This window comes from Morus notabilis, unplaced genomic scaffold (genome assembly GCF_000414095.1).
Source record: "Morus notabilis unplaced genomic scaffold, ASM41409v2 Scaffold297, whole genome shotgun sequence".
NCBI lineage: Eukaryota > Viridiplantae > Streptophyta > Magnoliopsida > Rosales > Moraceae > Morus > Morus notabilis.
In genome coordinates this window covers 523,417-544,464 of record NW_010357726.1, presented here as the reverse complement: position 1 = coordinate 544,464, position 21,048 = coordinate 523,417, and the positions used below count along the sequence as shown (strand labels likewise).

At 30.5% G+C, this 21,048-nt stretch overlaps 1 protein-coding gene across 4 annotated transcripts; it reads left to right on the top strand.

The window, feature by feature from the left end:
- Nucleotides 1-4,454: 4,454 nt before the first annotated feature.
- On the top strand, nucleotides 4,455-8,063 carry LOC21407020. Of its 4 annotated transcripts, XM_024175660.1 has the most exons (7): nucleotides 4,455-4,767; nucleotides 4,920-4,986; nucleotides 5,353-5,401; nucleotides 6,280-6,324; nucleotides 6,431-6,626; nucleotides 6,794-6,878; nucleotides 7,548-8,063. In XM_024175660.1, exons 1-5 carry the CDS (start codon nucleotides 4,507-4,509, stop codon nucleotides 6,495-6,497), a joined length of 489 nt encoding a protein of 162 aa, XP_024031428.1. In that variant the 5' UTR covers nucleotides 4,455-4,506; the 3' UTR covers nucleotides 6,498-6,626; nucleotides 6,794-6,878; nucleotides 7,548-8,063. The 4 variants fall into 4 exon arrangements, with proteins under 4 accessions (XP_024031428.1, XP_024031432.1, XP_010089101.1 ...); XM_024175664.1 differs by lacking the exon at nucleotides 6,794-6,878; XM_010090799.2 differs by lacking the exon at nucleotides 7,548-8,063 and having other exon boundaries at nucleotides 6,794-7,156.
- The last annotated feature ends 12,985 nt before the right edge of the window (nucleotides 8,064-21,048 follow it).

The window sequence follows — 21,048 nt, the reverse complement described above, 5'->3', positions numbered from 1 at the left end:
TTCGAGTTTGTTTTGTTTAAAAAAAAAAAAAAAAAAAAAAAAAACGTTGGAAATAGAATGGTGTTTTTTTTTTTGGAATTTCTTTCTATTCAAGATAAGAAAAACGCAAAAAAGAAAAAATTAAAAGTAATGTAATTAACTGATTCAAAAAAAAAGTTAATGTAATTACGGTTTTTGAAAATTGTGGTGTTTCTGAATCGACCCACGATTTTCGGAGTGGCGTTCCCGCCTTGTACCATTCGTCTTTGTTTTGGCTTCTTCTTTTTTCGGATTTGAATTATTAATTAAAAAACCAAAAATATCTCTTCACGCCCCGGCCAACCCAAAAGATTTTTTAAGAAAACCTTTTAATTATTAAATTAAATGGGGAGCAAAAGGCCAAAATTTTTTAAATTTTATTTTGCGGGTACGTGGAGTTCACGGGTTTGTCAGGCGCGTCGATGTGGACGGCTTTGTTGTTATGTGTGTGCAGATGGGAAATTGTAGTCCCTGGCCTGCCAACCGCTCATAGCCAATTATGGCAAAAGAATTACTTTTAAAGAAAAATAATGAATTTCGGGAGCAATATGTTTTTCTGTGTTTTCTTTTTTAGGTGAGGATGAAAATTTTGCCTTAGCCAATTAACTTTTAGGTCTTATTTATTTCGCTGATTCGAGTTTAAAATTTAAATTTTATTACAGTAAAAAACTCTCATAAATCATCACATCTAACTTTTTTGTTACAGTAAAAAGCTCCAACATAAAATCACATCTCAATTCAAATTAAAAACTCGAATCAGCGAACTAAACGAAATGACGTTATTCACGTCATATTAAAAAAAAAAAAAAAACTTCTTGAGGTTTTCTATCTAGGCTGTCGGATTAGAAAAGGTAAATGAAGTGGTACATTTTTTTTTACTTACACTGATTGGTTTGGTTGATTCTTTTTGTTTGGTAGTTGCAATGTGGAACAAATGTAATATTTGTTGTTTTCATAAAGTAATCATAAGAATTATAAGCGTAATAATGTTATTGGACCAAAAATCTATGGGATGAAAGAAATATGACTATTCTTTTTTTTTTTTTTTTCCTTTTGTTGAAAACCCTAGATACCATTAGCTATTGAAAAGATGAAGAGTCCGTTTGGTATCTAGATTCGTTTTCTGATTCGAATTATGGTTCGTGATTCGCTACAGTATTTTCTCTCATAAAAAATGCACGTAAATCGAAAATGGTTCTAATCACATGGTTTGAATTCATGAACCAAACGCCACTGAAATTAACACAATCCTTAGGTGCAACGAAGAGTTGTAGTTCTTTTTGCAATGGCATAAATAATTTATGCTCGTTCATTTCACCGATTTGAATTTAAAATTTGAGTTTTATTATAGTAAAAAGCTATCATAAACAATCATATTTAACTTTTTTATTACAGTAAAAAATTTTCACATAAAATCACATCTTAACTCGAATTAAAAATTCGAATCAACGAACTAAACGGGTCCATAATCCTAGAAACTTGATAATAAAGACATTCCAATGACCGAATTGTTGATAGTTACCACCGAATGGATGGTCTAGCGGCAATGGATTGCGGTCTGTGGTGGTCGTCAAGTATGGGTGGTTATTTTTAAGAGTTTTTAATGTGAATGTTTGCCTCATACATTTTTGTTAGGAAAAAAAAGAGAAATTCACTCAAAATAGTAAAAAATATTATTTATGTTATTTTATTTAAAAATAAATAATTATCATTTAATTAATAAAAAAATAAGAAATTATAATTGCACTAAATTATTTAAAATGATAAAAATAATAAATTTACATAAAATTATAACAAATTATGTACTTTTTTCCTTAACTGAAGCGCTCATATAACTTTTTATCAGCAATCGAGAGAGTAACACATAAAGAAACTAAACTAATATTGATCATTCTCCGGACTTTTTTTTTCATAAAATAAAAGTTATGTTAATAGTGTTTGCGAAAAAAAAAAAAAGAATTGTACATACTCTTCCAATAAAATTATACGTCGGATAAAAGGTATATATTTTATCTTTTATGGGTTTCTACTGTAATCAATTCAAACAATTTATAGAAATTATGTACGTTGTTTTATTTGTCTTTTAAGAATTATATTTTAGTGCCTTATAATTATCGGATTAATAAATTGGTGTTCAGTCTTCAGATAAGACTAAATTAGTACCCAAATTTTTTTTTTTTGTTTTTAAGAAAAAACCCTTTGAATGCGCTTGTCCGTTCTTTGAAACATAAAATGTCATTTATGATTATTCTAAAAAAAATGCCAATTATGCTTCTTATACCCGTTTTAAAATGACATAAAGAATATGTTTACGTGACATGTGATATCATTTACGCAGTAGTTAAATACTAAACACTAGCAGTGGCGAAATATAGAAAAAGACACCAACATTAAGTGAACATTTGGTTAATGGGTTCAGAATCATGATTCAAAATTATTTTTAATTTATGTGTATTTTTTGTGAGAGAAAATACTGTAGCGAACCACGAACCATAATCCGAACCATGACACAAATCCTTGCTTCAAACGCAGACTTAACATTACGACAACTAGAGCTTGAATAGTAATAAGAATAACCGTTCATTTCACTGATTCGAGTTTAGAATTCGAGTTTTACTATAGTAAAAAGTTATCAGAAACAGTCACATCTAATTTTTTTACTACAGTACAAAATTCTCACATAAAATCACATTTCAACTTGAATTAACGAACTAAACGGACCCGTTACATAAATAAGAATATGGCAAGTGGTAGTGTTATATAGAATTGTTTTGGAAGGGCGTCAAAGAAAAAGTCCCGCATCGCCTAGGAGACCAATGAGTAAAAGTTCTCTGCACACGATTGCAAAAGTTAAATAAACAGATGAAAACGACAATATTTAAAAACAATGACAACGGTAAAAGACAATTAAGAACGCAGACGACAATAATCGATTAATCTTAAAGCGGAAGAAACGAACTCAAGTAATTGGACGACAAAACATAAAAAAAGTCAGCACATAAGAACAAGGGACTTGTTCCCTGCTTTTTTGGAACAACAACAACAAAAATAAGTGAAAGGACACGAGAAGCACTAACAACATGATAAATCACTGCAGAGAAAAAAGGGAAAAAGCATAAATAAATCAACCACATTAAAGTTAACACGACAACGGATTGAGAAAATGATGTTAGAAGATAGATGACGATAAAGGTGGAAGCCACAAAACTATAAACGACACCAAAAGAAGAGAAATAAACGACAGAAGTGACAACAGATGGTAAAGCGGTAAAGCCTGTAGCAAAACGAAAAGACGACGACAAAGAAGAAAAATGAAAGGGACACACAAAAATGTCGTGTTTGAAATTAATTCTATTTTTATTTTTTACGTTTTTTTGAGAAATAAAAAATAAAAATATTTATAAAACAGCGTTTGGCACAATAAAGATAAAAAAAATAAAAATAATTTTTTGATTTAGTCGTTTTTTATTTTTTGTTTTTATTTTCTCCTCTATCAAGCAGAGAGAGAAAGAGAGAGATTAACGAGTTTTTTTATACTGAAAATAATAACTTGATAAAATTAATAAATGCATTTTAAAAAATGATATATGTATGAGGTTGAAAACGTTTTCATTATCATTTTCATATACGAGTTCTAAAAGCGCCTAAAGGAGACGACATCAAATATTTAAAGGACACCAAGGGAAACGACGACATCAAATGTTGAAAGGACACCGGCATGTATTGACGACAACAAGAGAGCTAAATGACAACATAAACACGACAGCAAAAGGAACAAACGAGTAGAAAGAAGAAAACGCCAAAAAAAATCCAGCCAAAAAATGAAGAAGAAAACACCAAAAGGAACGTACGTGTGATAAGTTAAACACGACGACAAAGGAGGAAACGACACCAATATATGGTAACGACGCCAAAGGAGAAAACGACAACATTTATTATATGTCACCAGAATATAATATTCTTTTAATTGCGAATTAACATTATTATAATAGGCATACAATTTTTTTTTTTAAATTGAAATAAAAAAATTTACAAAAATAGTATATAAGTAAATATATACAAAATCTATTATGATTCTAAGTTTCAATAAACGCATGAATGAAAGTTACAAACTTAAATAAATTATTTATACCGACTCTAAATTCTATACACTCCAAATACAAATCCTACCTATTGCAATTCACGCTCACTATAATTAGAAATAAGTAACCACACCTTCAAAAAGTTGGTATTCCACATACTATTATGGAAAAAAAGAGCCAAATTTACGCCCAAAAATAGTCCGGGTAAATAATACAGGCCCATTCTTAAATGAAACGACAAACTCTTAAAAAAAAAAAAAATGAAACGTCAAATTTTAAGAAATATACAGTAGGAAAAAATAAATAAATTCATTAATAACAAAAAACAATAAAAAGCCAATGGCCGGTCAGCAGTCGTAGGGAAAATAAAAAATCAGAGCGCCGCATCCGATAAAAACCGCGGGAAATGGAGGGTGGAGCCGAAGGGGAAGTCGCCGGAGTCCGTCCGACTAGCTCCGAAACCCTAACATCCGCGACGGACCTCGATTCGCAGTCCACAGGTCCTGAATCCACTGCCGATCCCGGTGAGGATGGTCGTGCCAAATCGGAATTCCCGGTGAACCGGACGGAGATCTTGAGAGCTCTCGAAGTGGTCGAGAGGGACTCTCTCGCGATCTCCGAGAGCTTCGCCTCTCTCTTCGCCTCTCTTCGCATGGCTCTCTCCGAGGTTTTCCTTCTTCTTCTTCTTTTCTTTTTTTTCCTGTTTGGATTGCGAGAAAGTGAAGGAAACGGTAGGAAAATCGGACTTTTGAGAGATTTTTGATTTATTTATTTTAATTTTTTGGGAGATTGAATTGAATGATTCGGATTCATTTGTAGATTACGAGTAACTCTGTTGATCACATGCACTGTTTCAGCGATGCGGCTGGTCGACTTCAAGAATCTGGTGTGTATTTATCTTGGTTTAGTTAGTGGAAAGCTTCAGTTTTTAGGAATTGGAATTTTCGTTTGCTCTCTTAAGGAAAACTTTTACAAGTTGTGGTACTAATGGATTGGGAACACCATAAGAAAGAAAGAAAAAAAAAATCTGAACTTTAAACTCTTCTCTTTACCTTGTAGTACGATTTTGGAATGGTTCTTTAGAAATCAGGATTCTGTGAGAATTCTTATGTGTTTTTGCTTGGTATTTTATGGTTTCTTCTATTCAAGGATGATTAGAATTTTTGTGGATCTTTCGGTATTATCTGCTAAGCCCCCAAGTAATTTGTTAGATTCTCATGTTATTTTAAGAGTGGATTTGTTTGCTCTGCAGTGCTTGATGCTGCAACAAAGGGAAATCGGTATATAAATTCATGTCTCAGGTACTGCTTCATCATCGTCATTGTAACTCATACCACCACGGTACATAAAGCGATAAAATATTGTCATGCCATGATGTCTTTGATGTGATAATGAGATTTCAGTTATTTCGTATGTTTGTTTTGTTGCTTAAAATTGATGCCTTTGCATTGTTGTTATCACGTTATGCTGTGAAAGTTATCCTTTATTCAATAATGTTTTACCCATTTTGCTATTTTAGATAACATTGAGTTTGATAAAAAGGATTCATTAGCCAAACTAAAGTAGTCGGGTTTAAGTCTTACATGAGTGTGTAATTTTAAAATCTTTGGCAAAAGCAAAAGAAAAGTTAGAAAAGTATGTCAACTCCTAAGTCTGGACTAGTCCTTCATAGGATAGTTGGTGCAGTTGAAAGCAAAGTGAGGCATGGGATTCATTTGTTCTTTGCTTGGAGTGCAACTTTTAAGAGAGAGAGAGAGAGAGAAAATGCTCCTCTTTGGTGCTAAATTAAGCAAACAGTGGCATTAATTACCAAAACTATTTGGAAACCAGCAGCAAGTTTCTTGAGATCAAGAGTCCAGCCTCTGTTATAACTTACAAGTTATCCATACCAAGTCAATGTTGGATAGAACTCAACATTAGACTAGATGTTGCTGGAGGATGAATGAATTTGATGTAATTACTGTTGGAAACGGACCCGGTAACAGCTGAGTGAATGATGCTACAAATTATGTATCAGAGTAGCAGTGAATGCGATCAAGTCTAGTTAGAGATTTTTAGAGCATTCTAAATCTTAGTTACACCCTGAAAGGGAAAATGAACTTTTTGGATGACTCTCTCATTTTTCTTCTGTGAGTTAGTGATGGCCTTTCTAAGCTTATTTTGAATTTGTTTTTGTCAGATTAAATGAGGAAATGAAGGGCATTGACAATCTAGCCATGCAATTGTATCCTTTACATTTAATTTTTTAATGTGTTTGTGTGTTGCATAGATTTTGCTTCATTCCTAACTCATGAAATGAAATTCATTTTGACTCCTTAATGTTGTCAAAGAAAAATCTTGAGGCGAAATGTTGACGCTCTCGATTCAGCTGTGAACAGGCTTCTCCGAATCCCTTGACACATCCATTCTTGATTTCCTGGTTAAATTAAGCATGGAGCTGAAACTTGTTGACAAACTTCATTGACCTGTATTGCTCCTGAATTTGGATTTGAAACTAGCTGTCACTGGCCTCCAGGGCAATGCAAAGTAAGCCTCTAACTTTCACCTTGGTTGATAGACATTGAATGTTAAGAACACATGAGAGTCATTAATTGTAACAATTTAACTTTTACTTGTATATACCAATTTAAGTTGTTTTCAAAATAATCTTTGTTTTCCCCCTGGAACCTAACATTGAGAATACTATGTCTTAGCTACTCGTGGCTATTCTGAGGCCCGTCAAAGCTACTTTTGCTATGGTCTGCACCACTTTTCAGTGGCTAAGAGAAAAAATAAAAGGTACCTTTTGTCCAAGGTTTTTGCATTGGTTGACGGTTGTCAATTTCCATATTAAAACACAAGTGTGGAACCATGTTTGACTGTAATATGTGGGAATTGTGGAATGGATGGTATCCTAGTTAAACCAGAGTCATTTATCCTTTTTTTGCGTTTAAATCTTTTTGTTTTGGGTCAATTGAAATGGTGCACTTTGCACACTCATAAGTGTTTTGCAACTTGGATCGCAAACTTTTAGTTTTGGCAAATGGAATCCGAAATTTGAACACTTATTGCAATTATGATCTAATAGCTAATGGACGTATTGTTATACTAATGAGTAATGTACTACGAACTTTTTGTTGCTTGACAAATTGGACTAAACTTTATAAATTTTGATATTTTGGACCGTAATTATCGACCATTTAAAGTTTAATATTCAATTTGTAAATGACGAAAATATTCAGGATGCATGATTGCAATTTACCTTTCTCATTCTAGACAGCCTAAATTAAGGATATTATATTCTGGCTTGTCCGGTTGGCCCGGTTACTGCATAGGTGGTCCAAATAACACGGTGCTTGGGTTTTCTTGACTTGATTTCCACTTGCTGATTAATTAACATTTTCTGTCTAACTTCCATATCCTCATTGCATGTGTTTTTCTTTCCTTCTTTTTTCCTCGGTGAAAAAGGGCCAAATGCAACAGAACACACAAACAAAGAGACCAAGCCTCACACCGCCAGTCTCTAAGCAAAACGAAAAGGCCTTTTGGTCGGAGAAACTAGCAAACCCAGTTCCATGGAGCCTTACATGTAGGCAACGGCTAGCCTAAAGATCTGCTCGAGTAACCCCCCTTAGGAGCCAAACCCTTGAGTAACACCCTTGCAATCTTCTTCCACAATCGCGTGCTCGAGCCCCTTAGCCTAGAGACTCGCTTTGGCCTCCCTCATTGCAACCGAGACTGCGCCGCAAAAAATTAACCCCGGCCTCTGCAATCCACCCAGCATCATCCCGTGCCACCACAACAAGCGTACATTAAGCGTCCCTAAAGCCTACATCATCAAGGTTGAGTTAACAACTCCTGCATGAGGGGAAACCATAACCTCTCTGAAGCCCGCGTCTTTTTTTTTTCTTTTTCTTTCTTTTTGGTTTGGTTAACCGATGAGTAATCGGGATGAGCCTGACTAATCTTATTGGTCTTGCGCACCGTGTCCTTGAAAGTTTTCCTACATGAGACAGTGTAAATCATTAGTATTTACATTAGGGTAAGTCTCCAAAAAAATGCACCAAAGAGGATCCAAACCATCCACCGAAGGGAGTAAGAGTCCGTTTAGTTCGCTGATTTAAGTTTTTAATCTGAGTTGAGATGTAATTTATTGTAGTAAAAAAGTTTGATGTAATTGTTTCTGAGAGCTTTTTACTGTAGTAAAACTTAAATTCTAAACTCAAATCGGTGAAATGAACGGGATATAAACCTCTAGGGTCCCAAACTCTCTAATCATGGAGGACTTCTTTCTATTTCACTTCTTTTTATCTTTTCAAATGGTCAATTTAATGTGGTTTAGAAACAATGTAGTATGATCAATTTTCAAGTTGGGCGGCTAGCCAATATCATTTAATTAAATTATCTGATTCCAACCATATATTAATTAATGTAAGACAATACATGTAAGAAAGAAAGCAAAATATATATTTAACACGTCATTTATGCAATTAAATGGATCAGTTTTGGTCTCCTCGAATGCAACAAAATTCTTGCTACGTATAATAAGAAAATCATGTCATGTTACTTCATGCTGCTCAAAGCATTAATAATAGTCAAAGTAATTACATTCTAAGATTCGTACCTAATCAGCTAACAAATTATTATTATTATTATTATTTACGTCTTCCTCGGTTGAACAGACCAGCTTAGGGATTGGAATTTGAGTTTAATAGTTCGTGAATTGTCTCACTCACGTTAATCTTATAGTAATGCTAACGTATCAAATGGTGAAACCGGGATTACTTAAGGGGCACGTTTACTTTGCAATCAAAAGGAAAGGGAAAATAAAAGTGAATTCTTTTTTTCTATTTAATAATGTGTTTACATATAAAATTAGTAATAAAAATTTAGTTAGTCTCACACAATATATAGAATGAGAAAATGGAACATCAATCCTTGCACTCCTTTTATTATTTAATTCTTTGTCTAAGGAAATAAATGTTAAATTTACTTATCTACCCTTAATGAATTACTGTACAATCAATGATTATTTAATTGTGTAAAATGATATTTTAGTGATTAATTCATAAAATTACTATTCTTAATTTTAGTAAACGTAAGAAAGGGAATGAGGTTGTTTCCAATTACACAATCTAATAGTCAAATAAATACATAAAAAGGAATAAATGATCCTTAATTCTATTACTTTACTTTCATTTACAATCTCATTACCTTTCCCAGCTTTACGGTTTAATAAATGCGCCCCAGATGTAAAGTCATACTTTGTGCTCTATTAGTATGCATGCGTAATGCATTACATATTTTGATTGACATATGTTATATAACTAAAACAACAGTAAAACTACGATCGTGCAAATAAATTTTCGGCATTCTCTATAGTGGAACACCCAAAAAAAAAAAAAAAAAAAACTCATAAGTGGAACACTACTTTTCTATCGTTGGATTAATTTTTTAACGGTTAGATTTGAAGCAGAAGCAGTTTTGTGTGGTGCGTTGTAAATCTTTATTACAGATCTGTACAAATTTAACTATTGAAAAATTAATCCAACGGTTAAAGATCGAGTCTGGCCGGTGAGTCCGTAAAACTTGCCTAATTTTCGTGTATTAGATGGTAGTTAAATTGATTTATAAGAGTGACATTTGAGTTGTGTGGATGGAACTAAACAACATAAAATTTCAACCGTTTAGTCCAACTCCTGAAAAATACAAGCATGATACGACTGGGAATAGCCGGTCCTACCATAGTTGGATTCGTAAAAGAATCTAGCGTTTGGTAGAGGGATTCGTTCCCTGATTCGAATCATGATTCGTGGTTCGCTACAGTATTTTCTCTCACAAAAAATACACATAAATTAAAAATGGTTCGAATCACATGGTTTGAATCCTCTAACCAAACGAACCCTTATTAATTCTCTTCCCACTGTGTACTATTTTGGCAACTGATTTGTCGTTCAACTTGCAGATATTATTAACTTCACTTTAAAAGTTCGAACTTCAAATAAAGACAAGTCAACTAGCTTATCACTTTAGTTGAAAGATTTTAGGCTATTTTGTCCATGGAATTTAATAAAATTATCAGTCAAGATTGGATTGCAAGAAATTGCATTATGCTTAATATTTGATGCGGTACTGGCCATAGGAATATATTGGATTTTATTATTAAGATCTAAAAACAAACTCTTTTTTTATGAGTGAGATTTACTGCAAGGAAGCGTGGTATTTAAATCCCATCTCTTACTTTTGGATTTCTCTTTTTTTTTTTTTTTTTTGGGGAAAAGTTTTGCATTTCAATTTACTTTATTCTGTGAAAGTTGAGAGACTACGGGTCCATTTAGTTCACTGATTTAAGTTTTTAATTTGAGTTGAGATGTGATTTTATGTGAGAGCCTTTTACTGTAGCAAAAAAGTTAGATGTGACTGTTCTTGAGAGCTTTTTACTATAACAAAACTCGAATTCTAAACTCAAATCGGTAAAATAAATGGAGCCTACTTGTACCTAAAAATAACTTGTAGTACTTTCAAAAAAAAAAAAAAAACTTGAAGTGACAACAAACATTGAATGGAGTCCCACTGCTCAATTTACGCATACTTGTAGGAATTCAACCCCTATATATCTATATATATAGAATTCAACCCCTATATATCTATGTATACATACATACATATATATATATATATATGTATAACAAGATCAACAATATGCATTACAAAATTCACTAAAATAATCAGTGACAGGCAAATGAAGGTGCCCAATCACTCAATCAGCATCACCTAAAAGCGACAATTGCAAGAAATTCAATGCCGACTGTCCGCATCTTATTAGTTGTTTAATATATAATCCACAACACCCATATTATTTAATAAAGTTCCAGAAAAGAAAAAACACCCATTTGACCTTAAAAAAAAAAAAAAAAAAAACCCATTTGTTTAAACTTAGACCCATTCTTCCAGCCACCAAAAAATAAATAAAAAATAAATAAATTTTGACAATACTACAGCAATTAGCCTAGCCTGTTGGCCCCCCATAGGCTCACAACGATTTATCAACTGGTGCGGTCCCTTCATGTTATGATAGCTAAGAGAGCATGAGTATACTAAAATCTCATTCATTTTATTAATTTGAGTTTAAAATTAAAGTTTTGTTACAGTAAAAATCTCTTAAAAATAGTCACATCTAACTTTTTTACTACAGTAAAAAACTCTTATATAAAGTCACATCTTAATTCAAATTAAAAACTCAAATCAGCGAATTAAACGGGTCCTAAAATTTCATTAGATTTCACGTATTATGAGGTGGGAAAAATATAAAACTTCACAATTTCAAAAGGAGACAAACTATAGTTTTAACATATAAAATTAAATTTTACCGTGGTCTATACAAAGCTCTTTTTCTTTTCTTTGTTTTTTTTTTTTTTTGGTGGAATCGTCTATACATAGCTTCATCCTTCATCTTGTTGCAAACATATAACCTATAAAGATCGAGATATACAAAGATATATACACACACATATAAAAGTTAAAATGTAACATTACATCTATTTCTCATATATAATAGGTATTTTAAAATATAATGACTTTATTTATCTCAAATAAGCTGCATGTTGTCCTTTAATAAAATTATTATTGTTACATAAAATAATAAACACCATGTTATTATCGGTATATATAATAATGAATAATATATTATTATATCCTTCCATGCAATTGAGAAAAGTGGTGGCAATATCTCATTATTTACGTAAAAGGTGATGGTTGGAAAGGACAAATACGTGACTGATTGGGAGCAGATTTGATTCCTTTTGGTTTGTTCACCAAAGAAAAATGTTTCACTATTGAAAAATGGTTTGTTCAATTCTTCTCTTTTTTTTTTTTTGCTTTTTGTTTTTTAGACTTTCAAGGCTCAATTTAATGGTTTTATTGAATTTAAAAAAAATTGAAGATTGGAGCAAAAATATTCATTATGAGAAGATTTTTTTGTGTGTTTTTGCATGATTTCTTATCAATGACAACAATTTTTTTTTATTATATCAATAGAAAAACCCACATTAGAGGTGATTTGAAAGAGTCACAAATTTATTTGTGAACCTCAATTTATATGCACGTAAATTGGGAAAAAACACACATAAAATCAATCCTGTAATTTATTTAATAAAAGGGATGGATTGTTATGATAGATTTTTTTTTTTTTTTATATCTTGCTATTTCTACAAGATTTTAGTCGAACATCATGAATGTTCAGTACTTTCTACCGCAATAAAAGTCATATATAATATGCGATATTAATTAACTTTAGGATATGTGATACATTACTTTGACCCCTCGTACACTTTACTTGCAATACTGAAGCCACGACAGACTTTACTATTTTTTTATTTTTACCAAATTTCAATTATTTTTACTTTTTTAACAGTTTTCATTATTAGAGTTTAAAAAGAAAATTGGAACCAACACTGAACAATCACTATTCACTAACCCATTTTGAACATGACAAGTCGGGCATTCCATTTGTTATATAAATATAAATATATATATATATATATGTGTGTGTGTGTGTACACACGTTACATATATATATACATATATATATATAGACAAATTTGGATTGGACGGATATTTTAAACACATTGATGTAGTTGAGGGAGTGCCATCACTACTTCTAAAAAGTCAGGAGCAAGTTAATATAACCAAGAATAATGAATATTAATAAAATGTTTTTCTCATGAATAATAACAAATTAGGTCTAATCGTATCCTAGGTTCAGTGACTTATACGCGCGTATAATATATATATATATATATATATATAGTATATAAGTTCTCAGAATTTGCCACTAGCACACCTTATTCAATTATTGCTAGAGCTTCGCAGGTCCATAAAATGAATATTGAAATGTTTTTCTGATGAATAATATAATAATATTGCAGGTCGCAGAAAGATATTGAATGATAAATATTCCAAAATTTCACAACTGGATATTGTCAAAGTGTGGCAAAAAAGAATTGGTTCCCATTTGCTGTAAAGTGGACTGGTGGAAAAAAATGACGATTAATTGTGGGACTTACCAAGAGATACATAATTTTCCATCACCATTTTAAAATCTCTCCTATTTATAAACTCGTTACAAATTCCAATAGGATAATTAAGTGGTAATATAAAATAATAATGATAAGAAATAAATAAATAGATTAAACAATTGAAACGTGAATTCTGAGCAAGAGTACTATAATCTTTCTATGAACTCCGAGAAAGGGCTACCATGTGATGTGATGAAGGTTGAATTATTTGAGCTGTCATTAGCGAAACAAACGTCACATAATACAAAACCGATCATATATATATATATATGTGTGCTATATGATATATATAATATAGTATGCATGTATGCATGTATGTATATATGTATATGTATATATATCATATATACAGTATGTATGTATGCATGTATTGATATTTATATATATATCATTAATGCTTATAAATATGATTGTTAGTTTGCTGTCGTACGTGTCCTTGCATGCTAAATGCAACAACGACAGAGTCTTCAGTAATCTATAAACACACACATAAACTCAAGGAGATAATTACATTAACTGAACGCTTAAGATTAAGAGACAGATTAATTCCAAATAAGGCTATAACACGCTTATTTTCTCTTCATCGAATGATTGAGAAATTTTTGATTTTGCCTGTAAAATTATTATATAGATATGTGTGTGTATTGTGCATCTATGTATTGCATACATTAACGTAGAGTTCATAAGTTATTACATACATACATACATACATACATACATACATATATATATATATATGTGTGTATATATATGTTCCAGGAGTAAAAAAAATATATCCTAATACTCTATGTATAAAATTAAGGAAAATGTTATATCACGTGATTTGCCACCAATTCTTTTAATCCTTGAGGTTCGAGTATAAAAAAATTCGTGAATTAAGTGTAGAACTTTTTTCATATGATGATAAACTAATATATATGTCAGTTTAATAGCACATGAGTTTTACTACAGATGATCCCACAAGATCTATTAATTAGGAACCTCGCTGAAAATGAGTTCTTGTCGTGACAAGAAACTGATTAGCGATTACTATTAACTAAGTGTTATGGATTTCTCCAGGTTTGTTAATTAATAATTCTAACTCGGGCTTTGCACCATTTACACACACATACATACATACATACATATATATATATATATATATTGTTCAACATGCATTAATTATTAAAACATATAATTATTTAAGATAATTATAAAAATATATTGCCTTCTATATATAATGTTGTTACACTGTTCACTAACGAAACACAATTGGGAAAAAAAAAATGAGAACCATATATATGTCTTATTATATTAGTTCATTTCGTAGTAAATGATGACAACATTGATATTTTGTAGTCGCTATCATTTTAATTATTGAATTGTGATGTTCCAAGTTTTATCTTTGTAAACATATCAGCCGATTGAAACAAGATAATTCCAAAAGTGAAGTTGTGCAAGAAAATTCTCCTATCGGCTTGAAAAGATCTAGTGATGATTCATGAATGACGAAGGCAAACCAGACAAAATTTCAGTCGAAAAGGTGTTATATTTATATTGAAACAAGCTAACTCCAAAACTGTTTTTTTCTTCCCCTCTTGAAAACTATAAAAGTTGTCAAATTTGATAGCCAAAATGTGCCAAAATGAGGGTACGATTTTGCTTTGAATTTTCAAACTAATATATATATATATATATACACTTATACTTCAACTTCTCTTTTCCATAAAACTGACTACATTCTTTTTATGGTGAGTCATCTCTAATAAGTAATACATAACTATCGACAAAAACGGAACCTTCACGAATCTCTTATTTATCATCAATATAGTTCTAGCAAAAGATGGTATATAAATTTTCGGATTATATATAAACCAGTTCAAAAAGCTATAATTCCTCTTTTCTTATTTAGAAATTTACGGTAGGACACAAAAAAAAAAAAAAAAAAAAAAAAAAAAAAAAAGATCAGAGCGAGACAAACGTTATAGAGACAAAAGGTGTCCATATATAGTAATAAAAATTAATCCAAATCCCTTTAAAAAAAAAAAAAAAAAAAAACTTAATCTAAATCTACAATTTTTTAGTTCTCACTAAACTATATTTTCCCTTGTTAATTAAGAATATGTTCTTATACTCCTTATAACCTAAACACCAATCAACATTTCTTACCCATCGTATCGAAATAACCCTAATTATATGAAAAAGATTACGAATTCTCTTTCATTAATAAGAATTCCATTATAATTATATTATATACAAGAAAGGCCAATGGTATTTTTTTTTCAAAAAGAAAAATTAATATTGAACATTATTTAGGGGGATCTTATAAATGAGAAATATTGCTGAACCCTATCATTCAACGAAAATGACTTGGCAGCCGCCATTGTAGTTGACTAGTAGGTAGCAATATAACATTACAAAAATTCCAACAAAAAGAATACATTAAATACAAACTTACAAAAATGTTTGTATTTTCCACCTCATGGGGTCCCACATATTTTGTTTTTTTGCTTTAAATTTCTTCTCTGTTACAATTTTTTTTTGTTCAATTACTAAGAGGACGTTTGGTTGATGGATTCAGAACTATTCTCAATTTACATATATTTTTTATGAGAAAAAATATTATACCAAGTTACGAACCATGACACAAATCCCTAAACCAAACGCACTCTAAGTGTTCCAAAGTCTTGTGGCTGGCTATCAGGATTAATAGTAGAAGATTACTAAACTATAATGTCATTGTCATGTTTGATATTACTACGTACACTTCATAATTATGTGTCTCTCTAGTTACATTTGAGGGGGGTTTTTTTTTTTTAATTTATAAGAATAGAGGGTGGTGTACTTAAATAATCTTGAGAAGTTGAGACATTTTCAAGTTATATATCGCACGAAATGAATTACCTTAGGTAGGGATATTAATAGAAATTTGTGGTGAAAACTAACTCGAACCTAAGATTAATGGAATGCATTACTTATGCGTGGTTGGGATATTAATAGAAATTTGTAGGAAAACCATGAGTATATATAGCACTATAAGCATTTTTTTTTCTTTGAACGGTGGTTGGATATTAGTGATGTTGAATAAAAGTTATTGAACTTGTATGAAATTGAAAGTAAAGTACTCCCATTCCCTTCTCTATTTCATTCACAATTTTTAAAGGTACTGACGAAGTGACAAGGTATACGTGTATTTATTAATCAAGTTAATTTAACCCACTTAGTATAAAGCTTAAACCATCATGAATTTATGAACGATCTTTCTATAGAAAGTATGTGTACTATAGACTGAAATAGCTTATTAAATTGAAAGTATGTGATCGTTCTATTTTTTTGCCTCGGTTTTAACAACTTACCGCTTAATTTTTAATTTTGGTAAGTTGTTCTCTCAACTTATAAAATTGTTACAATATGCTTAATTTTAACGATGATTGTGTTAAATTAATGTCTAAAAAGTATGTTCAATTCAAATGCAATATAAATATTTCAATTTCTCAACTTTTAATCCCTTAATAAAAAAAATTGAGCAAATTTAATAACGGGGTAGATTGTAATAATTTTACAAGTTCAAAGAGCTGATTGTCAAAATTAGAAGTTTGAAGGAAGGGGGAGTAATTTGCTAAACCACAACAAGTCTGGGAGCAACTGTGCTAAAAACACTAATTAAATATTGAATAAATGCCATTAAAACCAGATTAGTACTTAGTAGTATTCAATATTATTTAAATTGTTGATAGCTTATATTTTTGAAGTTAATGCAGCAACCCAATGTTAAAAAAAAAAAAAAACTCTATATCTAGATCTACATACTATTTTACTTTATCAAAGCAATAGGATAACTATGACATGTTCCATGTGTGTTCGTTTTAATTGGTTTCAAAATATAGTTCACATGGCCATCTGCATGCAATTTTTTTTTTATTTTCTAACATGCCCCAAAAACTTGTAGATTCATTCCCAAAAAAAAAAAAAGTACACCTTTTTTTTTTTTTTTTCCTTTTTTTTTTTTTTTTTAAAGAATCCGGCTCCTGCCTGACATATACACACACATAGGAACATATGTATGACATTATGGACCAGAAAGAAATTTTGATTAAGGAGGTCAGATTTCTATATGCTGAATAAATACTATATTAAACTTATAAATCATCTGATGGAAAACTGAAGTCTGAACATGATATTAGGAAACTAATGGCAACTTGTGAAAGCGATTTTTGCTTTAAAACATATATTTGTGTTCTTTTCACAACTCAAATCATGACTCAAACTTTTTTATGTGAGAGAAAATACTATAATAAAAAAAATTAAATTTAAATTTTTATGAGTAAAAACAATATAATAAAAAAAATTTAAGTTGTGAAAAGAACAAGTATTTAACTTAAAAAAGAATTTAGATTCGACAAGAATAATAATAAAGAGTATCAGTGACACCGGATACTACACACAAATAAGAGATGAATTCTACAAACTCATTTTTAATTATCAATTCATGTGGTGTTGAACACGATTCCACCAAGCATTTTTCTTACACACCCTCATGTGAAGTTTATTATTATATCAGTTTCTATCGTGGCGTTTCTCTTATTCTTGCTGGAAAATTATAGGCCCGTTTAGTTCGCTGATTCGAGTTTTTAATTTGAGTTGAGATGTAACTTTATGTGAGAACTTTTTACTGTAGTAAAAAAATTAGATATGACTGTTTCTGAGAACTTTTTACTGTAATAAAATTCGAATCGGTAAAATGAACAGGGCTTATTAACATGATATTAGGAAACTAATGGCAACTTGTGAAAGCGATTTTTGCTTTAAAACATATATTTGTGTTCTTTTCACAACTCAAATCATAACTCAAACTCTTTTTTGTGAGAAAAAATACTATAATAAAAAAAATTAAATTTAAATTTTTATAAGTGAAAACAATATAATAAAAAAAATTTAAGTTGTGAAAAGAACAAGTATTTAACTTAAAAAAGAATTTAAATTCGACAAGAATAATAATAAAGAGTATCAGTGACACCGGATACTACACACAAATAAGAGATGAATTCTACAAACTCGTTTTTAATTATCAATTCATGTGGTGTTGAACACGATTCCACCAAGCATTTTTCTTACACACCCTCATGTGAAGTTTATTATTATATCAGTTTCTATCGTGGCGTTTCTCCTATTCTTGCTGGAAAATTATAGGCCCGTTTAGTTCGCTGATTCGAGTTTTTAATTTGAGTTGAGATGTAACTTTATGTGAGAACTTTTTACTGTAGTAAAAAAGTTAGATATGACTGTATCTGAGAACTTTTTACTGTAATAAAACTCGAATCGGTAAAATGAACGGGGCTTATTTTTCTTTGTCTACGTATAAACCTTTTTTTTTTTCTTTCTTTTTTGGCTTTCGTAGAGAATAGATGGCTACACTTGTAAAGTATTAGGAAATTCGTCTCCGGCCACGAGTGGTTGACTTCCACTTAAAATTTTATTACACATTTTCGTTGGAAGTTTTAACGTTGCTGAGTGCTTCAAAGCTGTATTGTTTTGACTATATTAGTAGTTTGGCAGAAAATTCATGGAATTCAAAAATTATACACAAATGTCTCGTTCACTTCACGGATTCGAGTTTTTAATTCGAGCTGATATGTGACATTTTCTGAAAGTTTTTCACTGTAACAAAAAAGTTGATGTGACATTTTCTGAGAGCTTTTTACTGTAGAAACTTAAAACTGAAAACTTAAATCGGTGAAAAATCAAAAGTAAATAAAAATAATTACATCACAGGAGAAAAAGAAGCCCCTTTTTTTTTTTTTTTTTTTTTTTTTTTTTTTTTTTCAAGTATGAAATCACATTAGTGCTATATATCTTGGGTAGAAATGTCCTATGTGTGTGTGTATATATATAATTGGACAAGCATCAATGATGATGTAATTTAGTTTATCCTTGAAATGTGAACAGATTTGTCCTAGCCAAATCAAACCCAATATTATTAATCCTAGTGGTAACAAAAAGGTTGATACGCGTGAAGAAAAAGCTAGCAATTAGGGAAAAGCAAATCCTATGAAACAATCATAGGCATTATTGCATGAGGAAAGCAGATATTGTTTTTTTTCTCTTGTTATCATAAGAATATCAGACGTATCATAAACTCATGACCATCAATCACATTACTTCTTGTGGGTTCCTTGTTAGGGTCTTCTCACAACTCACAAGCATTAACCAATGATTGAATTCTATCCCAGCCACCCACCCAAAAAAATAATTAAAAATACTCTTATAATAAGATATCTCTACCGATATTGTATGCAATCAAATTAAAATAAAAAATGTGTATAAAATTGACAGATTATATATATATATCATTGTTGAAATCATAACCCTATTCATACTAGATCTGCTATAAAATTTTCATATTAGTTAAATTTAGAATGAAATTTTCCCTTAAAACAATTCTCATATTAAAAATGAAAAAGAAAAGAAGATAGTTAAGATCTCTAACTTTTTTTTAATTACTTTCTTTGGTTTTGTTTCAAATGAAAGATGCATCATATTACAATAGGCACCCCCTTTTGTTGATCTAAGTAGACAATTTTAGAATTACAATGGACTTCTCTACAAAGCCAAAGAAATCACAGATAAACCTACAAAAGTCGACTACGACGCATGCGGATATTTTTATTCTACTCTATCTACGTGTTTTGTAGATATAATTATTCTTATTGTACATATATATTTATCTATTCGTAAATAAATATTAAAGTAACCATTAAAAGCGCACTACAATTAAAAAACAAAACAAACGTTCATTCATGTATACAGATTGCATTACAATAGGTGTCAAAACAAAAAAAAAGGTCAACTTAAAGCCACGTAACAAATTTGGATTTGATCATATTGCAAGTTGTAAATACATACGCAGCCTCGTTCGCAATGTTTTTTTTTTATTTTTTTTTATTTTTTAAAGTCGAGTATAAAATTCCAAGTCCATGAATGTAAAGACTAGAGGACAAAGAGTCTTAGATCATAGTTTTATGTGTACAAACGCTATCCATATTAATTTTCGGACTACTTACAAGACGAAAATATACTTTGAGAACAAGGATAAAAAGTGTAATAAAGTCAATAGGGTTTACAAATTAAAAAAATGCTTGGAGCATCATCACCATACACATAGTACTTTATTAATAATTAGTGATGTTCAACACTATTAGTATCTTATAGTATTGTTTTTAAGAATATGACTAGTAACCATTATGAAAATGGAATGTCAATATATAAAGGTATGAGTAATATTGAAGTTATAATCTGAATTTATGTCATTTATAATAATTGTACCCTACCATTGAGGTGCCATTGCCACAAGGTATATATTCTCAGAAATAGAAAGGAAAGCACCATAATGGAAATTCAATGTCACAAGCTGCTTAATAAAGAAATGTATCAAACCCATTTCAAGTAATAGGAAAGTATGAACTTTTCTTGTCTCCTTAAAAAAAGTATAAATTTTTGTAGAATTTTTTTTTTTTTATGTTGCATCCATAAGACTTTAGAGCATATCATGTATTTTTTTTTTATTTCTTTCTAGTTTTAATAGTTAATTCCAAATTGCGTATAAGGGGTTTGTCCTAAATATTACTTATTGTTCATAAAATTCTGGTTTTGAACTCCTTGTTGGCCAGGCAGGAACTTCATTTACAACTACTATATGGAAATTGACATTGACCTTTTTGCCATTGAGAGATTAAGAAAAAGAATCTTATGATTAGTTCTAATAGTGTTAAATCCTGTTTTAAATAAATAAAATTACAAATTTCTCAATATTTTTTCTGAATAAAAGGGCGATGGATTTTGTTATTCTAATATAATTACAATTTTCTCCCTTTTTCTCGACAAAAGGTAGTGGATTTAAGGACTTCAAAATGTTG